Raw genomic sequence first — 9909 nt, forward strand, 5'->3', positions numbered from 1 at the left:
GTTTAATTGATGTGGCGTTTACACATTCATAGACACATCTCGTATGGTACGAGTAATTGGGTTAAAGGGAATAACTTAGGTAAAAGGGTGGGTGCAAGGGAATCAGAATTGTTAGAATCTTTTGTTCTTTGTCAAATGCTAATGATTTTTCAGGTGAAAATTACTGGTTAATTTTCTTCTTTTTTTCGGCTGCAAAATTTTCATGATTTCATTTTGACGTCTTTTCTTGATAATGATCATCTCTAACAGTTAATTAGCAAAATACATAAGAATACGTGTTAAACTGGTGTTAATGTTTAATTAGCAGTGGCCGGTTGGGTGACTTTGCGTTTTGACTGCCTTCTCCTCTCTCTCCTCAGACTGGAAAGAAAGAGACTGCTTGTGCCAGGCCCAGAGCCTCCAGTCCACTGAGCAAACCTAGAGAGAGAAAAAGGGGAAGAGAGAGAGAGGCTTAGAGTGCAAAAACTGCCTCTCACTCACTGCTGCTTTGCTCTTTGTTGGGTGTTTCTTATTTTTCCTCTTTTTTTTTTTTTTGGCAATTCTCCCTCTTCTCTCCTTAGTTTCTTAGCTCTCTTTGCATATACTGAAAAAAAAGGAAAAAATAACTTATCTTTCCCTTCCTATCACCATCACTGCCATCATCACCATCTTTGTTTCTGAACCTATTGAAAAATATTCCATTTTCTCACGGATCAACTGTAAGTCCCCTCCCCCTCTTCTCTCTCTCTCTCTCTCTCTCTCTCTCTCTCTCTAACTTGTACAATTTCTAACTATTGTTGCTTGGTTTGCCTTGTACCTGTTTGTAAAATCTCAAGTTATGTAATTTATCTAATTTGTGGATGTGGGTTTTTTCTATGCTTTGCAGATTTCATCCTCATTGTAGTTTTATGGTGGGTTTTGGTTAATTTCTTGATTTCCAGCTTCTGTGATCCAGAGTTGATGGACTGGAACTCCAACAGTGATCAGGTAATCCATATTGAACCCGGATATCTGTATTACTTATTTCACAGCTTTGGTGTTGTCATTCTTGTTTTGTAACTCGTTGAGGATGATTCTGATTTCGCCACTGGTTGCTTCAATCTTGAGCTTCTTATAGATAGCAATAGTTGTCTGGAGTCGGGTTGGCTTTAACTTTTGAAAAGGCTTCAAGTTCTTGTCTTTGGATTTTGTATGAAATATACTTTGTGGCTTATCAACACAATGGGTGGGATGTGCTCCAAGACGAGGAGATCCACTGTAGACAATGTCAATGCAAGTAATGCCTCCAGTGGAGGCATTCCCACTGCTAATGGCCATCCTGGTAATGGGTCTCGTGGTCAGCCTCCGGAAGTAAATTCCAATTTGACTCCATCCCCAGTTAGTGAAGGCGTGGATAAACAATTGCGAGACCCATTTACCTTGCCAGAGACAAATAATATGGTTCCTTATGGGCTCATTACAGATGATGTCAACGACGGGATTCCTCACTTGTCGAGAACCTTATCACACAAAACTAGATCTACCAAGTCTAAGCAGGCTGTGGCAAAGGTAATCCTGACTTTGATATGTTAGTTTTTAGTCCTTTTCTTCTTGCCTATGTTGTGTTGGAATGAATAATTTAAAATTGCGGTATGAATGGTTACTGGATGCACATTTTGGTTTCTATACCCTTTGGAACCACAAAACCGTTCCGTGGTGGGTGGGATGGAACTGTTACTCTAAAAGTGAAGTCATCAGAATGAGGGTGACAAGCTGTTCAAAGACGCCAGTTTATGAGTTATTGTGTGCTAAGTTGACCTTTAATCAGGTTTGACATAGAAATATTAGTGTGAAACTTGGACTAGAAGGCCTCATGTTGATTGTGGATTATAGTTGTTGGGACCCTTTTCTTTGGGGAGAGAAAAGTTTGTCCGTCTATTTCCTACACTTCGTTTCGATTGAGGCAGTTGATTGAAAATGATAATAGAAGTGAAGTACTTAAAGCAGGAATTTTCTTTCCACAGTTAGATATTTAAGTGAGGCAGTGGTAAGGAGGAAAACCTTCCAACCTTCTCGCTACAGCGGTGAGAAATAGTGGTAAATGATTTTAGCCTTTTCCTGTTCTATTTTCAAGTTGTATGCCTAAATGACATGGTTACTTATTTCACACGGTTCTTAGAAAGCATTCTTACTCAAAAAAATTAGAAAGACAACTGTACATTAATTTAAAGCATGGAGAGACGCATTAAACTCCACTTGTCTGATTCTCTTTCACCACTCGTTTCCATAGATGCTCATCCTGTCATTCCCAAGTAACACAGGCCTAATTTTGGCGTAGAGGATTGGATTGAAAAGATAAACACCATTTTCAGGGCACGTTGAATGAAAAAACAAAAAAAAAAAATGTATCCAACTTGGAGGTTGAAGATGGATTACTCATGAAGAAAACTTATCCATCCCAAAACCCCAACGGTAAGAAAACTTATCTAATCTTACCATTGCAAATTAGAATGTGATAAACTGTCATTGCAATTCAAGATCTAGATACTTCTCCACGCAGAGCAGAAATTAGTTTCCCTATAATTTTCGCTTGATAACCATTCATAGAGGAAAAACCCTTTACAACTTAAGTAAATAATCAGGGCTTTCTCTAGAGTGTCTTTTGTTGAACAAATATTCAAAGCACATTATTAGAAAGTAGGGAAGGAAGTATATAAAGACGCTGATTTGAGCTAGGCTATTCCAGTATCTTGTGACACATTTATTTAGTGAGAAGAAGTACACTAGTACAGGCTGTTGGGGAAAGGATAAGGGTTGTAGTTTTATGGAGGTGTTGAGCAAAGGCCGTGTCTTGAGTAGTGTGAATGCAGATAAGTAGAAGGTTTTTTGACAGATAAGGAGAGAGGATGGAGGCTTTGTGAAATAGAATCGAAATTTGGAATTTTGTGGGTTTCAATCTCCCGAATTTGAGGAATTCCCATTGTTTTTATCTTTCCCGATTGGAGGTCTGTTATACAGAGATCAAGAGCTTCACAGAATGATGTTCCACTTACCATCGCTGTCATTTCAGTTTGTTGGGCATATTTTGTTTGTCTTCACAATTTAGATTACCTAACAGGTTTAGCTATATTTTACATGGATGACCCTTGAAGCACCTAAAATAAAGATGGTTCCAATCATTAAGAATTGCATTGCACGGTGCGCTGTGAAGGATGCTTGCATTCCTTAATTATGGTGAGAGCATCCTCACTTGAAAATTCTTAAACACATGTTTGGACGAGTTATACTCCAGATACCACCTCATTCGAAGATCCTACTGGGTTGTTTCAAATGCATATTGTTTTTGTGGTCAAAACTTGCTTTTTTGGAGTGTAATATCTGACAGTTGAAACCTAAGACCTTAGACCCAAATGTTTCTACATTCTAAAGTCATTAACTTGTCAAAATGGAGGCACCAATTGGAGCATTGTTCAAGCGACCATGTGACATTCGAATAATGATACATCTTTGGACAACCGGAAGAGAAGAGGTGGCATATCTAGAACTTTAAAAAGGCCTAATGGTCTCAGGAAAGTTTCTGTTTAATATATATATATATATATATATTTGTGTGTGTGTGTGTGTGTGTGTGTGACAATTCTGTAAAGTGGATGTCCTCTTTTGTAAGAAAAGAAAGGAAGAAACCCAACAATGTAGAATGCTGTAAAAACACCTTGTAAAAATTATTTGAATCCAATATCATCTAGTCTCCTAATTATGATCATATTAAAAGACAAACAGAATGTTTCCAATAATCTGAAATGATGATGATGGTGAATATCAAAATGGTTAAATGATTTTTTGTCTGCTGAATTTTAAAGTGGGTAATCCTTTAAAGGGACCTAAAATATGCAGTTTCAATCATTGGATTGTGGATGATTTTCAAGTTTCTCTTCTATTGCTTTCTCAAGTTTGTTGTTCAAAACATGGTTAAACCATAAATTTGTTGCTATTTCAGAAGCTCACTTATGTCTTCTATACTTGGGGTTCTCCATGATTCAGCATGTACAAAGCGGTGCAGAGACTGCATAAATTATGATTGAGCTTGTAATTACACTATGCATGTAGTCTGATGGAATTTATCAGTTTATCCCATATTTTCCCTGTTCACTTGTACTTAATTTTTCCTGTTTATCTTATATTTGTCTTTTGTTTCAGGACATATGATAGTTGGTTTTTAAAATAGATATTGAAGTGACTGAAGAAAATTCTACTGCTTTGTGGTTGAATAGATATAACCGTTTTTGGTTATTTGTTTATTTAATTCTTCTTTTGTTATAGGTATCAGAAGTGAGCTCACTTTTGGGCAGGGCTGGTACTGCTGGCCTTGGGAAGGCAGTGGAAGTATTGGACACCCTTGGTAGTAGCATGACAAATTTGAATCCAAGCAGTGGTTTTACCTCAGGGGTGACAACAAAAGGGAATAAAATTTCAATTTTGGCTTTTGAAGTTGCAAATACAATTGTCAAGGGTTCAAATTTAATGCAGTCCCTTTCTAAGGATAACATCAAACATTTAAAAGAGGTGGTGCTTCCATCAGAAGGGGTACAGAATTTGATATCAAGAGATATGGATGAACTCCTGAGAATTGCTGCGGCTGACAAGAGGTTGATATTTGAAAATCCCATATATAATTTTCTGAATAATCAGAACAAGCTATAATCATTTTTGTTTCTCAACATGTGGTGTTTATGTCTTAAATAATTGTATATGAATGTTGGAGAATTAATAATTTTGTGGTAAAATTCTGGCAGAGAAGAGCTCAAAGTTTTCTTGGGAGAAGTGGTGCGTTTTGGAAATCGTTGTAAAAATCCTCAGTGGCATAATCTGGATCGATATTTTGAAAAGTAAACCTATAAAGAAATTTGATATTTTTCTCATGTCTGTTTCTGTTTAACTCCATAGATGATGTTGTGACACTGCCACCTGTGCTATCTCCCAAATGTTAGGTTGGGTTCAGAAATCACACCGCAGAGGCAATTGCAGGAAGATGCAGAGACAGTGATGCAGCAATTGATGACGTTAGTTCTAAATACAGCTGTAAGTACACGTATAAAAAAGGAAAACTAATGAAAAGTCCAAAAAAAACCTTAGTTTTAATGAAAAAGGACAAATAAATGTGTAGTGAATAGTACCAGGGAATTTGGAAAAAAAAAAAAAAAAATAGTACCAGGGGAAGGTAAAAATGTGGTTTTTCGTTAAAAGTGAACAGTACCGGGAGTGTTTCGTTAAAACTCCCAAATAATGCAACCTCTGGTAGCAATTGTGTCCATTAGTGACTTACCTTAGAAATTTCTGTAACACCATGCACCGTGTTAAAGAGAAAATAATAGTGTATTTAATTTTTATATCTCCTTTCCACTGTGAAACATCATTGGCATAAGAATATCATTGGATTAGTTTTAAATCATTGTTTTTAGTTATCTTGAACGAGGTTCCCTCCTCAAGCTATGTGCTTTCATGGCTGATATGGTTGAATTCTATAACTAGGATATGAAATGAAACTGAACCAATATGCTTCATGGTATTATGGACCGAAGAGGCTGTTTCTCCTCGTTTCTTTGTTTCTATAGCGTTAAAAGTAAATAAGTTTTCTTATTTTTATATTCTGTCAGCTGTATTCCAAGTATAATAGGTTTTGTTGCTTGAAGTGCCAAATGTTTGGTAAATCATCTATCCCTATGAAGATTACAGTTAATGACTCAAAACGTTGTTGAGCTTCCTTGTAGTTCTTATTCAGTTGAAGGGCTTTCAATCAAGACATTAAATTTAGCTCTTCTGCATTTAGGATTTAGCTTTCTTTAGTGTTGCAGAATTATTATATAACTTCAAATTTTATAAACAAGCATTGGTTTTGTTAAAAAATGTTACTGCAACTGCTGGACATATGTTGTTCCTTACTGAGCAAAAGCAAACCTTTTTCTTGGTTACAGGAATTATATCATGAGTTACATGCCTTGGACAGATTTGAACAAGATTATCGGCGTAAGCTTCAAGAGGAAGACAACTCAAGTACTACCCAAAGAGGTAACTTGCATCTTGTATTTCCTTTACAATGTCATATGAAAATTTATCTCCATATTTTGGTCTTGTAGATAAATATAGTTATTCTATTTTGTATTTCTCCAGTTTTTTTTTTTTTTCATTTGACGACAGAGTGTCCTTTTGTATTTATCCATCTTTTTTTTTGGGTAACATTATCCAGCTTTTATTTTTCCAGTTGATGTCTGAGTGTCATATAGAAAAGATTACATTTCACTTTGTATTGAGTTGAGAGCGCATCAATATCCTTTCCATATGTTTCTGTGTGTGTGGAACTGTAGATTTTTCCATGGTCTATTTCGGCAGTTCTCATATCTAATAATGATACCATGCGAGTACTTGTTCTGAAGTTTGTTCCTTATGTAATTATTTAATTGTTACTGTTTTGGTATTTCCTGATGTTTTTCTTTGTTTGTACCTTTATAATGCCACGCCTGGGCACTCAAATGTTTTTCCTTTGTTGGTCTAAGCCAATAAATCTATAATACTGGTGGTTGGCTTCAATAAATGTGTCCTACAAAACCTTCCACGCTTTTGAAATTTTGATTTCTTTCAATTTATTGTTTTGTTTGCAATGAAATGATCACAATTACTTGAAAGTAAAGTTGGTTTTTGTGCTTGTATATTCTTGTTCCGTGTAGGAGATAGCCTTGCAATCTTGAGAGCAGAGTTGAAAAGTCAAAGGAAGCATGTGAGAAGTTTGAAGAAAAAATCACTTTGGTCCCGAATTTTGGAAGAGGTAGCAAGTCAGTATTTCTAATTGTGTATCTCACCTAGGTCTAGGTGCTACTGAAAATAACTTTTCTGTTGATTAAAATGGGTGGTATATATTTCTTAGTCACCTAATACAACTTTGGAAGCTTCAATTTGCAGCTAGAGAACTTCTCAATGCACCCATTTATTTTAAAGTACCCTTCTTCCTAATTTCTAGAAAGGATTTCATAAAAACACACTAAAGCCTAAACCACTTGAGGAAAAGAAAAAAAAAGTTTCTTAATTTAGGAAAAAGATAACAAACATGGGCAGCAATGGGGAGGGATCCTTTACTTTTATTTGGTTTCGAAGAAATAAAAAGATTGCTTTTGTATTATGATGTCTTGAGAATATATAGGATGTGTGAATTCTGTCTTATGCTTTTTAAATTAAGTTCTGGGTTGTTGAACGGTGCACTGTGCAAATAGAATTGCCCTTGAAGTTCTACAATCATCCTAATATCACATACTTACAGGTCATGGAGAAACTTGCCGACGTTGTTCATTTCTTGCATATGGAGATTCATGAAGCATTTGGAAATGCAGGTGTGCCTCAAAAGTTTTTGATGTAATATATGATATTGGTATTTTAAGTCTGCTTGGAGTCTGCTGGGAAAGCAGGAAGGACATGATGCTGAGAAAGATAATGGCTGTTTCTTGTTTTTGATTAAATCTAATACTTGCAAAACAAATTTGCATTCGACTGCTAGAAAGTTGGCATTGTTGAATTAATATAAAGTTCAAGTGTAATAGATATATGGGATGGTATTGGAAACACTCCAATCTGGTAAAAGATAACATCTCCAAAATGAAAGCTAACATCTCTTGTAATATTCACTAGTGCATAACAATTATGTAGAAGTTGTTCATTGTGTTCAATTGTTAAGTGACTTTGTGTGATTTTTGTGGTCTTGCAGATACTGATAAACCTGTGAAAGGTTCTCGGAACAATCACAAAAAGTTGGGTTCTGCTGGTCTTGCGTTGCATTATGCAAATATCATCAGTCAAATTGATGTTCTTGTGAGTTGATGTTATATTCATTTCTGAAATTTTCAACCTTTGTGATAATATTTTTTCTATCCTTTTAATTCAGTGTAAACAAGTATGTGATATCATCAGTGAACTACTTATTACGGTGGTGAAAATACAATTTTTTTTTTACTGTAACCTAGCAGGTTTTGAGTTTCAATACCATTTTAGACTTGAGATGTGTTTATTCCGGGGTTATAACCTCTCATTCTTTAGTTGGAGCAACCAACCTTTGACTGTGAGGGTTGTATTCAGGTCAATTCCATATTCTTGTGGGTTTATGCAACCTCTTAAGTGCCAAAATCTTTCTGTCTCTGTCTGTCTCTGTCTGTCTCTGTCTCTCTGTACTGTTCTTTTAAAAGTTTTTGCTACCTCTAGACTTCTTTTTTAATGAGCAGTCCTATGCCTGGGGGATTTCAAGCGTGGTGCTAAAGTATTGGGTTCTGATTTCTGTCAGTTGGATTCCATAAATATAGGATGTTCGGACAATGTATGTTTATTAGCTTTTCTTCAGTTGTGAATACCATAACTAGCAAATAGCAGGTTATAGTAGTTATCTGGTCTATGTCGGGAAGTTTCCCATAATAATCATTCTTCCCTTCAATCAAATTTTATGCTTTATATCAAATCACTTGGGCCATGACCTCTGAGTTTGAATGTAACCAGGTGTCTCGATCAAGTTCTGTGCCTTCAAACACTCGGGATACTTTATATCAGGGGCTCCCACCTGACGTGAAGTCAGCTTTGCGCTCAAAACTACAGTCATTTCAGTTTAAGGAAGAGGTGTCTATAGTTTTATTTAATGAGTGGAATTATTAACAACTCGCCTAAATTGTATTTTACTACTTCAAAGTAAGCTCATAGTTGTTTGCCCATGAATGTATTAACCTAAAACTAATTTTCAAATGCTTTTTTTCTTTTCGCAGCATACAATCGCTGAAATTAAAGCTGAAATGGAGACAACATTGCAGTGGCTGGTTCCCATTGCCACTAAAACAACCAAGTAATGCTTCATTAGTTTTTCTTTTATCCCTCTTAACTGGAGTGATTAACATATTATCCAATTTTTTTGGTGTCCACATTCTTCATTTATGACGATGTAATATTTCACAACTATGTCACATTTTCCTTCAGTTTTGTTTACTGATCACTTTTTGCAATGTGGTTTTATGTAGAGCTCATCATGGCTTTGGTTGGGTTGGAGAATGGGCAAACACTGGGTGAGTTCTTAATTGCAGGTGTCTTTCCATTTACTTATGATCCCTGATATTTTCCTAATTTTATTAGTTGCAATTCTTTAGGTCTGAGATGAACCGAAAATCTGCTGGTCAAACTGACTTGCTGAGGATTGAGACACTGCACCATGCCGATAAAAAAAGAACCGAGTCTTACATTCTTGAACTGGTGGTGTGGCTTCACCATCTCGTCAACCAAACGAGGGTTGGAAACGGTGGAATTAGATCTCCTGTTAAATCCCCTCTCTGCTCCCCCAACCAGAAGGCAACTCAGTTATGCGTAAGCAAAACCAACTGTCCATCACCCATATTAACAGTTGAAGATCAAGAAATGCTTCGATATGTAAGCAAGAGAAAACTGACGCCGGGGATTAGTAAGAGTCAGGAATTTGACACTGCAAGGACCAGGTTCAGCAAGCATAATAGGCTGAGCAAGAGTAGTAACCACTCCCCAACAAATGAACGTCGGAAGGATCCATTTCCAATAAGGAGGCCATCCTCCGTTCCTATCATTGACTTTGATTTCAACCGGAGCAAATCACTGGATGTCATTGATCGAGTGGACACAATTCGAAGTATTTGAATACACTTGCGAAGGGGTTATTGTGTATGGCGACTGTCCTTGTCGGGTGCTCTATATTGTGGCGAGGGTGATGTTACGTTAGCGAGCATAGAAGCTGAGAAAAGAGAGAAGTCATTGCCGTTTTGGGTGTCAAAATGTAGGGTGAGAAATGTATTTTGCTCAATGTAGGTTAAATTTCTGTAGATGGAAAGGATGCTGGTTTATAGCTTTCCTTAGTGGCTAATATGTACAGAATATTCAATTAATAATCCAAAGTTCATGCTTCTCCCA

At 36.4% G+C, this 9909-nt stretch overlaps 1 protein-coding gene across 10 annotated transcripts; it reads left to right on the plus strand.

Annotated features, from left to right (window-relative positions):
• The first annotated feature begins 306 nt into the window (after positions 1–306).
• On the plus strand, positions 307–9909 carry LOC103443891 (protein PSK SIMULATOR 1). Of its 10 annotated transcripts, none has more exons than XM_029101930.2 (14): positions 307–698; positions 866–966; positions 1097–1527; positions 4279–4604; positions 4752–4844; positions 4947–5037; positions 5931–6024; positions 6681–6778; positions 7268–7337; positions 7709–7812; positions 8488–8604; positions 8748–8824; positions 8997–9041; positions 9123–9909. In XM_029101930.2, exons 3-14 carry the CDS (start codon positions 1171–1173, stop codon positions 9637–9639), a joined length of 1989 nt encoding a protein of 662 aa, XP_028957763.1. In that variant the 5' UTR covers positions 307–698; positions 866–966; positions 1097–1170; the 3' UTR covers positions 9640–9909. The 10 variants fall into 10 exon arrangements, with proteins under 10 accessions (XP_028957763.1, XP_070678278.1, XP_008381011.1 ...); XM_070822175.1 differs by having other exon boundaries at positions 364–698; positions 1442–1527; XM_070822176.1 differs by having other exon boundaries at positions 413–698; positions 921–966; positions 1442–1527.

The sequence above is a fragment of the Malus domestica genome, chromosome 05 (assembly GCF_042453785.1).
Source record: "Malus domestica chromosome 05, GDT2T_hap1".
NCBI classification, from domain to species: domain Eukaryota; kingdom Viridiplantae; phylum Streptophyta; class Magnoliopsida; order Rosales; family Rosaceae; genus Malus; species Malus domestica.

Bases quoted from the DNA above. Each gene is read 5' to 3' on its own strand.
- LOC103443891 (XM_029101930.2), top strand. From the start codon at position 1,171: ATGAAATATACTTTGTGGCTTATCAACACAATGGGTGGGATGTGCTCC. The intron at 4,845-4,946 runs GTAAACCTATAA...CCCAAATGTTAG, and splicing joins CTGGATCGATATTTTGAAAA to GTTGGGTTCAGAAATCACAC. The intron at 5,038-5,930 runs GTAAGTACACGT...TCTTGGTTACAG, and splicing joins CGTTAGTTCTAAATACAGCT to GAATTATATCATGAGTTACA.